We start from the raw sequence: 18,333 nt of genomic DNA, 5'->3' as shown, positions 1-18,333 counted from the left end.
AGAAGTCAGATTTGCATCATTCTTTCCACTCACACTCACACTCACATTTGTTTTCACATGACAAAGCTCTGCATTATGCGTGTGTTTATCTGTCCCCTCGCATGTTGGCCTTTATAAAGGACACATTTGCTTTTATAAAGGCCGTAAGAGAGCTGACTAGGTGTGACAGTAACCTTCTGGCCTGTCACCAGCGCTGCATTCTTACCAACCCATCAGGCCCTGTGTCTACCCCACAACCAGCGGGGGGCGGCCCTGTGTGATTGCCCGTTGAAAAAACAAGGCATTATTGCTCATTTTTCCCTCTTATTAGTTTGATTACATTTGCAAATCAAATCAATCCATCAGGCGGTTTGTGAAGGGCTGCGTCCTGCAATCTGAAAGGGCCTCCTAGTAATCTCCATCTAATAAGATGCAAATGTGTCACATCAGTAAGTAACCAATAAATCATTGCTGTGTCTACGCCAATCATTAACCATCAGAATGAACAGTCAATTTTTAGTATTTTCAATTTGTGATATGCTAGTGGAATATAAAGATAGATGGACGTAATTATACAAACCAAACTCTATTTCAGTCCCCTCATCTTCAATAGCAAATTTGCTGGGAGGTAGAACAGGCCTGTCATCATATTATGATTATTATTTATTTATTTATTTTCCTAGCAGTTCATGCAAAGTTCACAGGCAGGCTCAAAATGGCCCTCCCCTGAAACCCCACCCCAAAGTATCAGTTCAGGGGTGCATCATCTCCATCAGAGAGTAAGCAGGAAGGAAAATGGGATTGGATTTGAGCTGTCGGCCGACTCTGACGAATTATAACCTTGTGTGTGTGTGTGTACCCGTCCAAACGAGACTGTGAGTTAAACAAGCGGCTCTCGAAGATGTGCAACATATTGCCTCGGTCCTGTATGAGAGCCTAATCATGATGTAAATTATTATCGATGCGGTGGCAAGGCGACACGGCCCGTATATGGTCATGCCCAGTGTGTTGCTTATGAGTAATGTGATTGGCCATGTTTTTAACAGAGAAAGTGTCCTCTTCACATAGTGAAAAATGCAGAACACATCAGCAGTGCTTCACAGGTGCAGATTTACAGAAAATCTGAAGTGATATTTGGAAGGAACCTCAGAGTAGAAATGAGTCAATGACTGACACTTTTTTTTGGTAACACTTTATTTTATTTTACTAGATACTACATACATACTATAGTAAAACAGTAAATTATGCAACCAATCCTAAACCTACCTGTAACCGTAACTCTATAATAAGTACAGTTAATTCATATTACTCAGTACTTAAGTACAATGTAACTACGTGTAAAGTTTAACATTTAGACCTCTTTTATGATTTTCATCTTCAATATTATAAAAAAAAAAAAATATATATATATATATATATTCTTAAAAAGAAAGATAATAATAAATAATACATAATATTTATGTATATAATATATTAATGATATATTACTCATTTTGAAAGGAAATAATCTAAAATACAAGATTTGAATCTTTTAGTTTGATATTTGTTTGATTGTTTAACATTTTATGTATTTTTATATATATTTTTTATTTCCTTTTTTTTATTGTGGACACTTATTTATCATTGACCCATGTGCAGATCCTGAATGAGTTTCTAGCCAGTCCATATTCAAAGAGATTGAAAAGCAATACTGGTTCAAATACAGTACTCTCTCTCTCTCACATGGACGTCTCAACATCTAAGTGTCCTCCACCTCATCACCATATTTCATATTTGAATGTAAATTCACATTTAAATGTCTGCTACCTTCAGTGTGTCCAAAATGTTCTCCCTTCCTTTTTTTCCTCTTCTGAATTTCCCTCTCTGTCTCTTTTGTTGCAGTCCCTCAGGTATAGAGAGTTTCCCTCCACAGAACCTCTTCTGTACTTCTAAGGCCGAAGAGCCATTGTGTCTTGCAAAACTGGCATCAGCATATTCCTTTTTGCCTCATTTTTTCCTCCCTGCATATTTTGCACATAAAATGCGGCCCTCCTCAAATAAGCCCTTGTGTTTATCATGATCGATGCTTTCATGCATTACTCTGTTATATTATTCTCTCTGTTCTGAAATAGCTATATGTCACAGTGCAGGTTCTCTCACGTCCCTTATTATATTTTAATTTCTTTGTGTGTGTGTGTGTGTTAAAGGGACCGTTCACCCAGTTCCAAATTTTTATGACTTTTTCTTTTGAGAAACATGTATATTTTTTGTCCATACAGTGAAAGTCAATGGGGTCCAAAACATGGGGGGACCAAAAAAAAATACTGAACCATTTTTTAGTGGGTGAACTATTCGTTTAAGTGCATAAATGACCATCCTACCTCATTGTCTCACTGTTTACTCACACCTTTTACAAATTCCCAACACCCGACTACTTCCTTCACACGCATCGCTGCCTTATTTCCAATTGCGTAATCAAAACACAGCTTTGACGGTCGCTCGCGCCGGACGCTAAACAACATTTGGGTTTGTGCTGCGGATTTATAGTTTATCTTTATCTGTTGCTTCATCTGTGGGTAGCTATTACGCCAGCCGGGCCAGCTTATTGTTTGGGCCTGATAGATCTGTGTGCAGTCCATCACTTGGAGCCGTGCGCCCGGAAAGCCATCGGCCCGCCTGATGATGAAATACGAGCTATCAGCCTCAGTAATGGCTGTAAAATTTCATAATTACACGGCCTTTATTACATTGCATAATGACCCTGAAGCAGTATGGAACAATTAATTAAGATTTTCAGCCGTGGCTTTTGCAGAAATTAAAAGGTGCTCATTGCCGTGGAATGGGGTAATGTCTTGTCTCGGAAGCATTAAGGCGCGCTTTAAGCGTCTGCGTGCGTCGTTGACGCCGGAGTGTTTGTGAAAATGCGGGACATTCCTCTGCTTCTGTTTGTCTGGCCGGATCATGTTTGAGAGAGACGCTAATCCTCCAGTATGAAATTAATCCATGCAGTCAGGCCTCTATCGGAAAGATCTGGATGATTTTCCCCCAAATTTAATCTCCAATGATAAGCATATAAATAAAATGCTGCGGTAATCGCAGTTATTCCATGTTTTGGAGAAGAATGTATCATCAAAGATTTTTTCCTTGTGTTATTTTTTTTTTCCACAACGTCCAGATGAGATACGGTTTGTCAATACAGCCTCGTAAGGGGCTTTATCGATCAGCATGGGAAAACAAATGAATCCGTATAAGTATTTGCCCCACACCCCTCCCGTATGCGCACACACACGCTCTCACGCTCCTGACTATATGCCGTGGCAAACTAAGGGGGCGTCTGAGGCTCAGACTTAAGCCTTTGCCTGGTGCATCCCGTGGCCTTTACTAACACATCCTTTTGTGCCTGATAGAACGACGGCAGTTGCGTTCGACGGACCTTGCCAGCGGGAGCCGCTTCGACCCCCGTAGGGGAGTCGCACATCAAAGGCATCCAACTGGCGCAGGAGTGAGGCGGAGAGCTCTAGAGCTCTGTGTAAACTACACTAATACCCCCTAATAGGAATTGGACAAAACTGCTGTCATTCCCGAAAACCAGGAAGTACAGGGATGAACCGTACCGAACCCCAAGAGAAAGAGGAAAGAGCAGACATGTTTATTTTGTATTTTTGCCACATTATTAATCTCATTAGTTCAACATAACTTTTCTGAAAACAGAAATCCAAATCCAAGTCAATCCTGAGCTTAATAATATCAACCTCCACCCTCCACCCTTAAGAGACACCTTTACATTCACCAACCTTAAGAGACTCCGGGGAGAAATAGAGAAAAGGTGTAATTAAAATGTAAATATTGATATTTCATTGTTGGAAATGGCTTTTCGGCGCTGTGGTTAATGTCACTCCATCTGTGGAGCCTCTGCAATGGAGGCTTTATTACAGTCCGGGGAGCTGCCGCCCTTCTCCGTGGCCGCCACCAGGGCACATGGGCTTGTTGCTGCCTCGTTTCCATATGCAATTAAGTGGAAAAGTACAGTCCGAACTGTAATCCATGCTATCTTAACCAGCTGTCTGGGTATATTTAGAATTAATCTCCACCACCAATCGGCCTTAATGTATGCAATTAAGAGTCTGCCGATTGGTAATTAGGTGCATTAGAATCAAGAAGCCATGCCAACGTGACGATGCAGCATCTTCTCTGCTTTGGGTGGAGCAAATCCTGCAAGACAACAGCAAATTATTTGTGTTATTAGTTGTGTCCTAATAATATGCAGGAAGATAGTTCAAATAAAATGTCATTTTTCTTTATTTATGGAGTATTGCACTTTTTTAATGCAATTCAATTAACCAGTGGGCAACTGATTTTGCTTTCATCTGACACATTTTCAAGTGAAACAGGATATTCAACAACAAGACATATAGGAAGGAAATTGATTTTATCAGTTGGGAATTGATTGGAATGTAAAAAGTTGTATTATATACCAAAATGGAGTCAGATGGTTGAAGCTAGTTGTGCATTTTACTGAAAGATTTTTATTTTTAGACTAATATGTACCAATTAATTGAGCACAATACATGTATAAAGACAATAAATAGTCAATTTTGTGACTTTACGAGTTTCAGTAGTCTAATGACAGTTGATAACCTTTGACCCCATTGCTTCACCCTCCTGCAGAATTAGCCTTCCGCTGATTGTTGTCGATTTCAAAAATTCGTCTCAAAACGGAAACAAAATAATAAGTGCCAAAAAATACCATTCCATTTTTCCACAAAGAAAAGCCTGAGGGAAAATCACTCAATTCTGTTTAACTCTATTGAATGGTAGAGCAGAAGCCAGCAGCTGTTTAACACTGTAGCAGTGCACATGTGATCATGGTAAACGCTGTACGGCAGCATGCCTCATACTGACAGGTGAATATTTGCTTAGCCGCTAAATGGATGTGGACAGCTATGGTGGTGTTAATGTGTTTTCCTTCCTAAAAAGTGTGATTTTTCCCTCTTTCTCTCTCTGACTGGTGTTGTTTTGTGGAGATGAAAGGCGGCCGGTGATAAAAGCAAAGAGGAGCGCTGCGGCGGTTTGTGTGTATGCGGCTCCTGTCATCACTTCCCCTGTGTCCCCCCTCCTTGCTGAGGTTGGAAGGGAGACTAAAGACCCGGCTGTTTACACACACACAGAACACTCTTGTTTGCCTTTTCATGTTGTTTTTGATTTGTGCAAGACTTCTGTGGGCTAATATTTGCCATGTCTTTTGGTGGGAGTTGTTCTGGTGCAGGAGTTTTACAGAAAGCTGGTTTAGCTGGTGAGGGAGTAGCATCTGAGCGCCTCGCTGGGGCAGTAAATGGACAGACAGAGACTGGCATGGTGGTTGTTCCTGTCTCACCATGGACTTTGGCATCATTAGCCTCACCGCAGGCTTATCTGTAAGCTTAGAGTAATCACCAATCAGCTGAGTGTATTCCAAGGAAACATCCTTTTCATGGCTTGTTTGGAGATTGATGGTACAAAGGATCTGTTTTAGTGACTCAAATACACAATAGTACAGAGGTGAAAAGAAATGGGAGGGGGAGGTGGTTACAAATATATGAATATATTATCAAATTAAATAATAAAGAAGAAATTAATCATCACGAATACCGTATGCCAGTAGTTGGCAAAATGTCTTTTGAATGAGTGAGTCATTGAATCATTCATTCAGTCGATTTGTTCAAAAGCACTGATTCATTCAGGAACGAAACAAGTCTTTATGAGCGAGTCATGGAATCATTTTCTCAAACGATTCATTCAGAAGCACTGATTAATTCAGGAAAGAAACAAAGCTCACTATTATGTGTTGCTCTGGTTCTGCTGTGGATTAATTTGGAACTTTTTCCGTTGGTAGAAAAAAACTACACAATATAACTGGTAATATTGTATAAAATGTAAATTAATCAATATTAACTTATTGTTTATTACTGAACTGCAGTATAAAAGCAAAATTACTCTTACAATTATGCTGTTTTCCGGATATTGTGAGAAGAATTGTAAGATGTTATTACGTCTACTATAGATTGTAAGTTTGTTGTTGTTTTATCTCTTAAGGCGATATGACAACTTAGACTACTAATATTCCTAAGTCTCACCTTCGGTCTCCCCAGCACTATTTTTACAAGTAGATTAGTCACTGTGTCATCATCGTCTTGACAAAGTGTGAAAGCAAATAGAGTGTATATTCACACAGGAGCTCAGGAGGGATCCAGGATACGTCAAATAAACAACCAGTGCTGTCTGCACGCAGAATAGAACTGATTCTCATTGCTCAAGCGTGTTCATTTACCCTGAAACCATGAGAAAATAAGCAGGGGTGTTGCTTAAAGTGAGACGGAGGAGATGAGCGCACGTGTGTTTATATGATGGCTAAACAGCGTTGCTGAGGTGAAGTCTGCCTTGAGGAAGACGAGGAGAAGGAACGACTGCGTATGTGTGTGTGTTTGTCTCAGCGGGCTCTCTCAGTGTGTAAACGTGCAGTCAGAAAAGATTTGGCAGACGGACGGCCGGTGGTTGCTGTGAGGCCTGGTGGTGAGCAGTCCTGCCCGGCAGGGGTTAACTTCGCATGGCTGCACCGCAGCCTCTTTCTGTCAGCCTGTGCTACACGCTGCTCCAATGCTTATTTCTTCTGAAAAGCCACTGCAGGTTTCACAAGGCCTCAGCCATCAGATACCTTCTACTGGTGTAACCTTCACAGATCCACATACTTAGCCTTTCCTCCCCATCTAGCACAAAGTGCATCAGTTTACTGAGAGAGAAAAGAGAGAGATAGAGAGAAGAAGAGAGATTGTGCCAGTGGCAAAGCCCCTTCAGTCCTGTTGCAGAGAGAGGGAGCCTGAGCTCTGAAGCTGGTCTCCGGGCTAAGAGAGTTAAATTGAGAGGACCTTACTGGAGATTGAACGCTGGATCAGATAATGCCTGTGTGTCATCAGGATGGGGCAGTCTGCTTTGTGTCTGCCAAATAAAAGAGACTGTTATCCAGAGTTACATGGTTACTTGCTTTTTCCAGCACAGAAGAAACGAGGCAAATTATTAAATATCAGAATATATGTTTAAAAATTAAACATTGTTTTCATATATATATATATATATATATGTGTGTGTGTGTGTGTGTGTGTGTTTGTCTATGTGTATATGTCTATGTCTATGTGTGTGTGTAGACAGTCATGCCTTGTCTAGTGTCATGCCTGCACTGAGTCAATAAACTTCCTCTTGTTACAGGAAGTCCTTTGGGAAAAGAGTTGTACACATTTACCACAGCTGAAATGACAGCGACGCGCTTTAATTCGGCTCTTTGGATCCTTTCTCACGCAGCAAAGCATCCAAAGGTGAACCGTAATCACAGTCGCCACTGAGCTCTTTTGTGAAATGAAATAACAGATGAAAAGAAGGGGGAAAAAATGCATCTTTAAAGTTTGCCCTCGCGTAAATGTCAATAGAGAACCTTTTCCATCATCAGCAGTAAATTCACATTGATGGCTCTTTTCTTCTCTCTATCGATCCGGCCATGAGAACGTAGATTTGTATCTGTTAATTAATGCGTCCTGAAACAGCATTTGTATTAATCAGGGAGATAAGAAAAATTGGATGCCTGCACTGGCATGACAACCGTAAAAGCACGAGCCCCTGATAAAATCATTGATGGACCTCAATAAAGAGGGAAAAAAAGTTCTTCCTTCCACTCAATAAACTAATCATCCGGCTTTTAATTATTCTGCGGAGAGATGTGTGGAGATTGGGGAATGTGTAAATCTAATTATTTACTAACAGCAGTGGCTGAGAGGGAGGGCTGGGAGTGGCACAGGGGGAGCTCAAGGCGATGGGCTCCGTCCATCTGCCACTCCACAACCCCCTCCTCACCCGCCCCTGCCTTTATTTTGTCTCTCTGTTTGTCCCTCGTACTCTCATTCTCTTTGTCCCTCTGCATCTCTCGTTCTGTCTTGATAAATAGTGCCTTCAATCTTCCATCATTCATTTGACTCCTGTACGATTTGTTTCTTTTCATGATCAACTCTACCAATGATAACCCTTTTAAATGTTTCTGTTCTAGTGGTGCAAACAAATCTTTGATATTCATGTCTTCCATTGGTTGGACAAACAGACCCTAAACTCACACCATTGGCTAAGCTAGTGTTGATGTGTCAGACTGGTCAGAGCGACAGCGCCACAGCGTTTATGTATTTTTGAAATGAATCGCGCAATGGAGAAAATATTAAACATGAAATGTTTTTATATATCCAATCAATTAATCAATACAATATAAGTTATAGTCAAAATTATGCTTATGATTTATTATTTTTATTTAGAATGAGCGTTGCAGTTTCACTCTGATTTATGTCAGTGGATTTTTTTTCGAAATGATCAGCAATCTTGCATGTGCCTCTAAGGAGGCCGAGAGAGTGTGATCTTATTTTTAGCCAATGCCACCTTTCATTGAGGCCAATGTCTTCATAAGAATGCAGCAGTCTTGCATTAGACCCCCTTAAGAAATTCTTGGCTTAATCCCTTTTGATGATTTTATTAAGTAGTAGAAGATGGCCCTGCCAACTGGCATTGAGCACACTGGCACCAGTATGCCAGGGGAGGCACCAACTGCTCACCAGCTCTTAGTCTGCCTCTAATGAGATCAGAGATGTTAACAGTTTGGGATAATAAATTAGCAGTTGGTATAAACAATAGCCTGAAACCTATACCTAATGAGCTCCATGCCATTAGCGATTAACTCACAGAAAGAGATTTCAAAAAAGAGAAGAAGAAAAAAAATGAGCGAAATTGCCTGCTTTCTCTGAAGGCATCTCTCCACAACAGATGTTGGTGAGCATCTCTTTCCTCCTGTTCCCCCGCCACCCAGATTAGCCCCCTTGCTGTCGCAAAAAGAGAAGCTTCATCTGTTCTTGGAAGAGCAGAGTGAGTGAGATGAGACGAAAAGGTCCAACTCCAACAGGTGCTGTTTTGCCTGTCCCTCTCCTTCAGAGCTGAAGGATGGCTCTCAAGCACTTACGCAGTTTATTAAGATTACTTGCCCGCTACAAGCTGCTTTTTGTCTGCCTTGGTTTCAAAAAGAGTACTTGCACTTTTTTCATCCTTTATTTTAGCTCTATTGTGTTCTATTGACATAATAATAAGTATTTCAATAATAGTTTGGGGGATTTTGAAATTAGCCTCTTATTTCCCCTCACTTAAAACGTTCATCTGACCCAGTAAAATGTCAGTTGACAGAAATTATTGAAACTTTAACACTCAATTTGAGGTCCCTGAATAGTGTGTGCATCAATCTGAAAATCTTAGCATATGAAATTTATTGCATTTATTTGTCTTCTTATAGTTGAGGCATAATAGTATTAAGAAACATCTTTAGGTATCACCTGGTACCTCAATATTAAGTATGTTTCTCAAACCCCAAAATGAACATGAGGGTTAAACTCCTTGTCTCATGGACAGACAAAAGCCATGTGATCGTCAGTTTCAAATGGCATTCATGAACATGAACTCCTTGACTTCCTTCACTTCCAGCAAAAGACGTGAAAACTAAAAACTGAAAAAAAAAGTGTGTGCAGAGTAGGGGGAGGAGGAAGGAGAAGGAGTTTCAGGCAAGCAATTAGTCTTTCAGTTGGTGTGATGGGAAGAATTGATCCATGCTGCATGTTGGGGGAGATAAGGAGTGCCCTCCCTCAGGATGCCCCCTGGCCTGCAGCGCAGCAGGAGATGAGAGCCAAGGCTCGTGCTAGGTGCCTCAGCTCACTCCCACCGGAGTTTTCTTCTGTAATACACCTCTAGAATGTCAATGCTTCCCACTAACACAACCAGAAACTTCTGACAATGAACTGAGCTTTAATATCGTATACCGCGTTGAATGTTGATTTGAAGCTGAGCATTCATCGTTGAGTTGAACAAAGCTCTTTCTCTCGCTTTTCTCAGGGTTTTCCACACTCTCGCTGGCGGACCAGATGAGTCTTCTGCAGAGCGCATGGATGGAGATCCTGATCCTGCGTGTAGTCTACCGCTCTCTGTCTTTTGAGGACAAGCTGGTCTACGCTGAAGACTACATCATGGATGAGGATCAGTCCAAGCTGGCTGGCCTGCTCGACCTGAATAACGCCATTCTTCAGCTGGTGAAGAAATACAAGAGCATGAAGCTGGAGAAGGAGGAGTTCGTCACTCTTAAAGCTATAGCCCTGGCTAACTCAGGTAAAATGAGCAGATGTTATAGATTTCAGTCAGAGCAGGCGCCACATTTGGTTATAAAACGTTCAGATGATTTTAAAGTTTTAAAATTGGGTCAGTGGCATGACACTCAATATTTGTCAGGATTTATGAATTTTTTTATGTATTATATTATAATACATATTTACCCCATGTACATACTATGTACTTATTATCGTAATTACAATAACTGGGTAATAAGTAGGTACTAACCCATGTAGTTACCTTATATTGCACAGCACTTTCTTAGGTAAGTACACTGTAAGCACGCATGACGTACACATACTTTAAAATAAAGTGCAACCATGAAGGTATTCAAAAATCAATTCTAAATGCAATTTATACAATTATTCATTATTACAATCATACATGACAATGAGTCATTACATTTTTTACAAATGGCAAAAAGTTTTTCAAAAACAAATGAAACCAACATTAATAAAGAGTAATTTTTTACTATTTATCATGGACAATCTTACATCTCATTAACCCACTTCTAGCTGTCATTACTTTGTTTGTTTTTATTTACATCAACTTAAATATGGTGTCTGCTCTGATTAAAGTCTGCATTCTATTATAATTTACATTGTTCAAGGTGTCTCTTTGTTTCCTAAACAAAATAATTCACAGCAATCCTATTGCAAATGAAACGAGATGTTGTGTTTAACTTTAGCTTAGCTTTTAGCTTAGATTTGCACTCGAGGCCTCTTGAATTTCCTGTCATCAGTTTATTTTTTCATCCTCTTAATTGGATTGGCTGTTGATATTGTATCAGCGTAGAAAGAGTTAAACTCACTGTTTTGGAATGTTAAAGACAGATGTAGCAGTAGAGTTGTTCAGGTACAGTTCAAAAGATATCTTAGTATCTCAGTCTTTTTTCCTCTCATGTTTTCTCTTCTTCAGTTCACTCGCACACACAACACCACACTAAACAGTGTTCCCACCCCTCCCCGCCCCGTTTGAAATCCTTCAAAAGCACGGCTGCGGCCCCTCTCCGAATTAGCATAAGTCTCTGCTCAGATGCCTCTTAAGTAAGGAGCCCATCACTATGCACCTGCATGTCAATAACAGGCTCTGATGTTGTCCGCCATCGACAGTCACGCCATGGCCCTCTGGCTCCCTTTGTGTTGACCCCATCTTTGAACTTTATCTTGGTTGCTGGCCAGTAGTTTTCCCTTTAATTACAAGAAGGAAACTGTCAATAAAATCTGTTAAATGGGACGCAATGAGCAGCTTGAATGGGAGGGCGGCTATTTGTTCAAATTCTCCAGCGCTCAAGGTATTGACAGTTTGTTTTCTGGGGCCATATGTGACGATCAATCTCCGGCTGGGCCTGGCCATGCTGAAAAATGAAAAAGCAGATTGCTCTTGCTCGCTTGCGGGTGACGGCTCGCGAGTTTGGCCCCGGCCTGCAGACACCGGGGGCCGTTCTGCCTAAAGTGCACCCCTGAGAGAGCGAGAGAGCACGTGACTCTTTTGAGAAATTCATTTTTAATTGATTCGACGATTAGCAGTTCATCTCGCTTTGTTGACGTGCGTGTCAACCTGCCAAAAACAGGTAAAAGTGATCGATGAGTGGTAGATTTATTCAAACTGATGTCGTCTTCCGTCCACGTTTACGTTCTGAGGCATACACGATGAGACTTCCTGTAGCCTGATGCTTAGGCTAATCGCTAGTCCTGGATCTGTTTTTTTTCCTCTGGTTCTCGGGTGTCATTCTCTGTATTTATTGAGACTTCCTCTCTGCGGCTTTTCTCTGCACTCTTCTCTCAGGAGAGACATGCATCATGTCCGATTTCAAAGGTGAGCCATTTTGTCACTTCTTTTTTTGGTGGAGAGCAGAGTGTTTCAGACAGCTGCTAAAAAAAATGATACACTCCACCATTTTCTAAAGCCCTGAGGTGCTGGGTATTTCCACTCAGATCCAATGTATTTCACAGTCTTTCAATAGACTCAGTATTGCTTAAGCAATCGATGTCAGAGTGACTTTTTTTCCTATTTATTTGAAAGCTTCACGTTGCAGTTTATCTCATTTTGGTGCATGTTTCTTTTTAGAGGACACGTGATAAAAATGCAAGTAAATGGATCAGTAAAGCAGTCCATGACCTCTTATATCTTCAACCAATTCAGCCATTTACTGACACAATTCCAGTGTCATTCTAGGAATCTAGTGAAGTGTCTTTTTGATAGTAAATTTTAAGGCACAAATAGTGTAAACACACGGCGTTTTCCTCCGCCTCCAGCAGTGATGGTGAGATTGATAGGGCAGCTTGTGTGGAAAGGTGCAGGTAAGCACTTTCTTGCCAGGGATTTCTGTCGGATCACAGGTCACTTTTCAGATGGCCAAAGCCCATGTGACTGATGGATGAGACCTAGCTGTCTGAATTCTAGATGGGCTCCAGACACTGAAGGGTTAGGATATCGAATCGCAGCCTGAAGCAGGCTGACGTTTGTCCCGCTGGCCAGCCCAAAGGACAGATGGTGCTCTCTACTAATAGAGGAACCTCACAGGGTCTCACTTTTATCAATACTTGACCATACAATTATTATTTAACGTGTATGTATCAATTGATTCGAGGCAATGCATTGATTGTGACATCTTTGCCAAAAGCCAGCGTGCATTTGGACATTTTATCCGGAGGGAACGGGATCGGATTGACACGCCACAGTAGAAAACCGAGTCAATACTGTTGGTGGAGTCAGTCTATAAAGAGCAAGTCAGACAAAGCACTTTCTTTACCATTGTGATGTGATAAAACCATCAGAGCACTGCGTAGTAGCATCCAGTGCTTGGATTAGCTGGAAAAGTGCAACTATATTATCCACTGGAGCACAACACAGCAAAGATAGTAGCTGCCTGAGACTAATTGCGTTCTCAGAGGCACGTCTGTCGCGGTGAACGGGCGTGAATGCTGTACTAACGAGTGCAAATGCAAATGCAGCCTGTTTGACATTTCTGGCAGACAATGCCAGTCAGGCTGAGGTATTGTTTCCTGACTCGAGCCTCTGTTTCTCTCGCTTAGACAAGTGCCATATCAGCTCTCCTCCAAACAGTGTTTCTGTCGCCCGTGCCATTCATCAGTCCCATAGAGAGGCTTGTAAACACGTGCCGAGGACAGTCTCAGCGTTTAACACTCAAGTGTGTCTTTAATCACTGGAGAATGAGCTTAGGGCTGGCAAAAAACCATGAGTCACATTCTTTTAATCCCTTTCCTTTTGCCAGGACTTCATCCTCAGGTTTCCGTCAGCCTGAAATGGATTTAAAAAAAGAAAGAAAGAAAGAAAAGAAAAGTCCCGTACAGGACCAGCAACCGGGAGTGTCATGCCTGTTTAAACTAAAGGGGGCCTGCTTTGATTTTTGAGCCAAGTGGATTTTGAATTCAACTTCCACATATATATATATATTATGAAAACTGTACCACTAGACACTAACATGTCTTATACCTTTACATATTGCTAAAACTTTAGTAGTTGCAAAACGTATGACTTTTTTCCCCTTTGGTCATGTCATAGTAAAAAAAAATCAAATGATGTGTGATTCATTGTTTTATTTGGTCTGGAGGAAAATGCGAAACCTGAATTTGTTATTTCTAAAGCAACTCATCATTGTCCGCTGAATAATTGTTTTTCCAGATTCCATGCATATAGAGGACGTGGAAGCTGTGCAGAAGCTCCAGGACGTGTTGCACGAGGCCCTGCAGGACTACGAGGCGGGCCAGCATGCGGAGGACCCGCGCCGGGCCGGCAAGCTGCTCATGACCCTTCCGCTGCTCCGGCAAACCTCCACCAAGGCAGTGCAGCACTTCTACAGCATCAAACAGGACGGCAAAGTGCCCATGCACAAACTGTTTCTGGAGCTGCTGGAGGCCAAGGTCTAACTCCGCACCCCCGGCCCGCGCTATACCCGCAGAGAGCTGGAGGGGGTACGTCACTGACTCCGCCCCTTCACCGGGCAGACACTGACTAACTCTCTGCCGCTGTTCGTGAAACCTTTGTCTATAAACTTTATCAAATAATAACTAAAAACATAACCGTAATGGTACTTCTAATTACTGACAATGATACGTAAATATAAGAATGATTTAAAATGTGATTATTGAGAAAAATATGAAGTGGGAAAAAAATGACTGCTCTCATTATTCAGCAGTGGGACTTGAAACCAGCCGTTGACTTGTTCTTCTCGAAAATCTGATGCTGAGTTTTTTTTGTGCTTTTGAAACATTTTGTTGATTTTCAAAAGAGAATTACTGGAGCCGAGAAAGACCAGCCCTGCCAAAGGAAGGAGGTCCACCCAATGGACACCAGCAAGAGAAACTTTCCCCAAACTGTACCGTCCAGCTTCCATGTTGCTGAAGGATTCGACCCTCTTTACCATAAGAGTAGTGACTATATGCAGTATTACATTAGAGGTCCTCGGAGCAGTTTAACAACGCGATAGCCAAACGGAGATTTTGAAGAAGCTGCTCCTCACCATTATGTAGCCATGCGGATTGATCATGTGTGTGTCACTCCCTTGTCCTTTTCTTTCAAGTCTTCCAAACACGTCTAGCCTCTTTTAATGATTTCATTTCAATCTTTTCAGGGAATAGCCGAAGCTTTAGTCTCTCATGCAATACTGAGCAAAGATGAATCGCAGTGGTCAAGGAACAGACTCATTTATTTATTGACTTTATTTTATTATCTTTTATTCAAGTGTATTTTTACTGTACTGAAGGATGTAAATATATGGTATGGTCAACAAACACAATGTTTCTTCATATAATGTTAATAATAGATCGTTATGTTTTTCTACCGACCACCGTGTTGCGCGATTTACGAACCATGAAGATGAAAACCTGCTATCTTCTCTAAGCAATAGATGTTTAAAAAAAAAAGTGGAGGTGTATATGTATGCAATTTTGTTAGCTTTTTTTTTTTTTTTTCTTAGTGCCACACGAATTTCCAGAAGCTTTCGCGTTTCTGTCTGTGCTTGTCATAAGATGATACATTACATACACGATGTGGCCAGGAGGACCATAACCATTATCTCAAGTCAATTATATATGCATATATATTAACTTCAGCCTCGAAATTCTATTGGCGTTCTTTCATACTGAAGCAGTATTTGAACTTTAAGCAAAATAGCACTTAGGGAAGACGGAGAATCATCGTAGATTTAGTTTCACGATGGTCCTGTTTTTTTTTTTTTTTGTGTTTTTTTTTTTTTTTAGTGCCAGAGATATCATACACGTGATGTAATCTTCTTCCAAATGACATTTTTAGCAGAGAGGCTCAAGTATCAAAGCAAGCGATCCACAGCCTTCATCAGAAATATGTCAGTATTAGTATGGGGTATTTTCTGAATATTCTTAAGCATTGTATATTGTAAATGAACAGATTAAAAATCTAACCTAAGACATTTTATTGGAACAGATCAAAGAAAAAAAAAGAATGAAAAATGAACAAAAAAAAAATGTAGTTCAGCTTCTTGGTGTTTCATGTCTGCTGTGTTTTTTCTGAAACATCTCAGTTTTTTTCCCCCTTTCCTCTGTCACACGCAAAAGATGTAGTGTACTACCCGTGGAGATCGCAGGTCTCTCCGTTTCAGTTTGTCTTCTCTTTCTTTTCTAATTTTAGTTCATTTTTTAGAGACAGGGTAGAATTAGAGACAATACTGGATGTATGAATCCTCAGGAGCAAGATGATGGGTTCTCAAATAACCTTCTGAAAAGACTCTTCCTAGTTAACGCTAGATCAACCGATCAACGATCAATATAATCTATGCTGATATATAAGTGAATATTTAAAAGGAGGTGCATTATATGTACAAGAGACCATCTGTGTAACTCCGATCTTGTAGACTAACACTGTATATCATAGGTTGCAAAGAAAGATATGCTTTGAAATAGTACCTCTTTTTCTTTCTTTCCCCTCTTTTTCTGATTTTCCTTCTCTTTTAACAAAATGCTGTACATAAGGCCTTCATGCTGAACTCCATTGGTATATATCTTGACTCTTTAAGGTTGCAAAGGGAAGAAACATTTTTCTTTGTTTTGGTGTAAGATCGGTTTTCAAAACTATCACTTTGACTTTGTGTGCTTAATAAAAATGACGAAAAAAAAAATCTGCAAGAACAGATCATTTTTTAAGACGAACGGGGAACGATGGTTTTCTTTGTTGCTTTTCTCAGTCTTGTTCTATAAATACACTGTATCTATCATTAGCTATTCAAAACTCTTAATAGATTGTGCTTTGGAAAGGTTAGTGTAACGTGACTAGATCTTATCGCTCATGGCAACTCATCAGATGGTCAAAACATGGGTTTTTTGGGGGAGGGTGGGTCTTGCTGTTAAGAAGACTTTACATTTTTTCACGTGATCAACTCCCGGCAGATGAGGTGCGGTTTTCTCTCAAATTTTTTCCTTCCTTTTTTTTTGTGTTGTCTTTACTCGGAGGTGATCACGAAGGAAATGAAGCGATATGAAACCAGCTAAGCTTTCTAATTCTGGTCAGTTTTGTAAGATTTCATTCAAAACGAGAGCAAGCGGTCCTGATCTGCACTCAGTCTTTCAGATATGCATTTTTTTTCCAAGTTGCTTTTAGTGCACAAAATGAAAAACGAAATACTTTTATTACACGTTCTGTGTAATTTTGGACAAAATGGTACACGGACCTCTCGGACCATTTAAAGACAATTTTACTGTCTTTTACCACTCATCTATCCAGCATTGAAATCAAACTGTAATTAATCCGTACCCACAATGACTTTTTTTTTTAGAGATATTTTCTTATTTAAAGCAATATAACGGTACGACGTACAGTTGTTGTACAATGCTATTCAATTAGTGATCAAATGCTGTATCTATTGGACTATTTTGCAAATTAAGGATTAATGATGAGCAAATGTACAAACAACTGCAATTTTTCAATGTTGAAGATATTCTAGGTGTTGGTTGTATTTATTCATGCATCGACGCGTCTGCCAAACGCATCTAGGCTTCCTGGCAGTCTAACACAGAAACCAGTGAGGGAAAGGACAAGATCCAGAAAAAAAAGGAAGGGGAAAGAAGCTTCTATGATCAATATGATAATGATATATTTCAACCCAGCAGTTGCTGAAACAACCTGTAGTGAGAATCATGTCTGTAGTTTTTAGATGTGCTCCACATCGGTAAAACTATTAACTGTATATTTTTGTGATGTGCATCATTACAGTGTGCTCCAAACAATATGTCCATTTGTGTAAATGTATTTATTTTACATTGTATATATTGTTCAATGCAAAAAGAGAGACCTATGATTCTGTAACTACGATCAGTTCAGATGTGTAACTCCAATTATGCCTTTCAGGATAATAGTAGAGCAATATTAAACATGCTTCCAGTTTTGACTCGGGCTGTGTTTACTGTGTGAGAACATGTTTTCAGTTTTAACGCATTGTGACTTTTTTCTGCATGGACCCCATGATGTGGGTTAAATGTTCAGGCCATTTACATTACGAAACTTGAGACTGTTGTTCATCAGTACATTAATACGCCTATATGCTCTTGAGATTCAACACTGATAATAATGGGAAATGTTTCTGTAGGGTCATGTGACACTGAAGACTGGAGTAATGATGCTGAAAATTCAGCTTTACCATCACAGGAATAACATCCATTTTAGAATATATTGCAATAAGATTTAATATTACTGTTTTCAATTCATTTTTCATCAAATAAATGCAGGCTTGCTTCATTAAAAAACGACCCATTGATACAGTGTATTTATAATAATCAATATAACATTATATACCATTAACCTTTAACTTTTTTATTTTTTTATTATAGCAAATTGGTCAAGTGAGAGGTTTCAAGCTAATATGAACTGTTACAAATCAGAAACTCTTGGTCACACATCTTACAGATTTTTTATTATAATAAGTAGGCTACTTTCCTATAGGGGAAAAAACACTTGGATTAAGAAAATTGTGAATGTAACTGATGAGTAGAATGCTGGTATCCAGGCAATAGAGTCTGCTTGGCTACTTGCCTTTTTTTCTTCTCAAGAGCAGTCTGTCATTTTTTTTTTTTTTTTTTCTCCTGCACTGACATCTTCACGCGACCACTCTTCATTCTGTCGTGGTTACAATGTTATTGCGTCGGAAAGGGGAAGAAAAATGGTGGATGAGCAGAA

At 40.1% G+C, this 18,333-nt stretch overlaps 1 protein-coding gene across 24 annotated transcripts in view; it reads left to right on the top strand.

Annotated features, from left to right (window-relative positions):
* The window catches only part of esrrga (estrogen-related receptor gamma a), a 250,589-nt gene extending 233,036 nt beyond the window's left edge, over nucleotides 1-17,553 (top strand). For all 24 annotated transcript variants that reach the window (XM_079853338.1, XM_079853334.1, XM_079853327.1 and 21 more), the window contains 2 exons: nucleotides 9,895-10,164; nucleotides 13,813-17,553. In XM_079853338.1, coding sequence (XP_079709464.1) covers nucleotides 9,895-10,164; nucleotides 13,813-14,057 — 515 coding nt within the window. In that variant the 3' untranslated portion in view covers nucleotides 14,058-17,553. The remainder of the gene's footprint in view (nucleotides 1-9,894; nucleotides 10,165-13,812) is intronic.
* Nucleotides 17,554-18,333: the final 780 nt, after the last annotated feature.

This window comes from Squalius cephalus (genome assembly GCF_949319135.1).
Source record: "Squalius cephalus genome assembly, chromosome: 20".
Lineage (NCBI taxonomy): Eukaryota > Metazoa > Chordata > Actinopteri > Cypriniformes > Leuciscidae > Squalius > Squalius cephalus.
The sequence above is the reverse complement of the archived record's forward strand: the minus strand, read 5'-3'. Positions and strand labels throughout refer to the sequence as shown.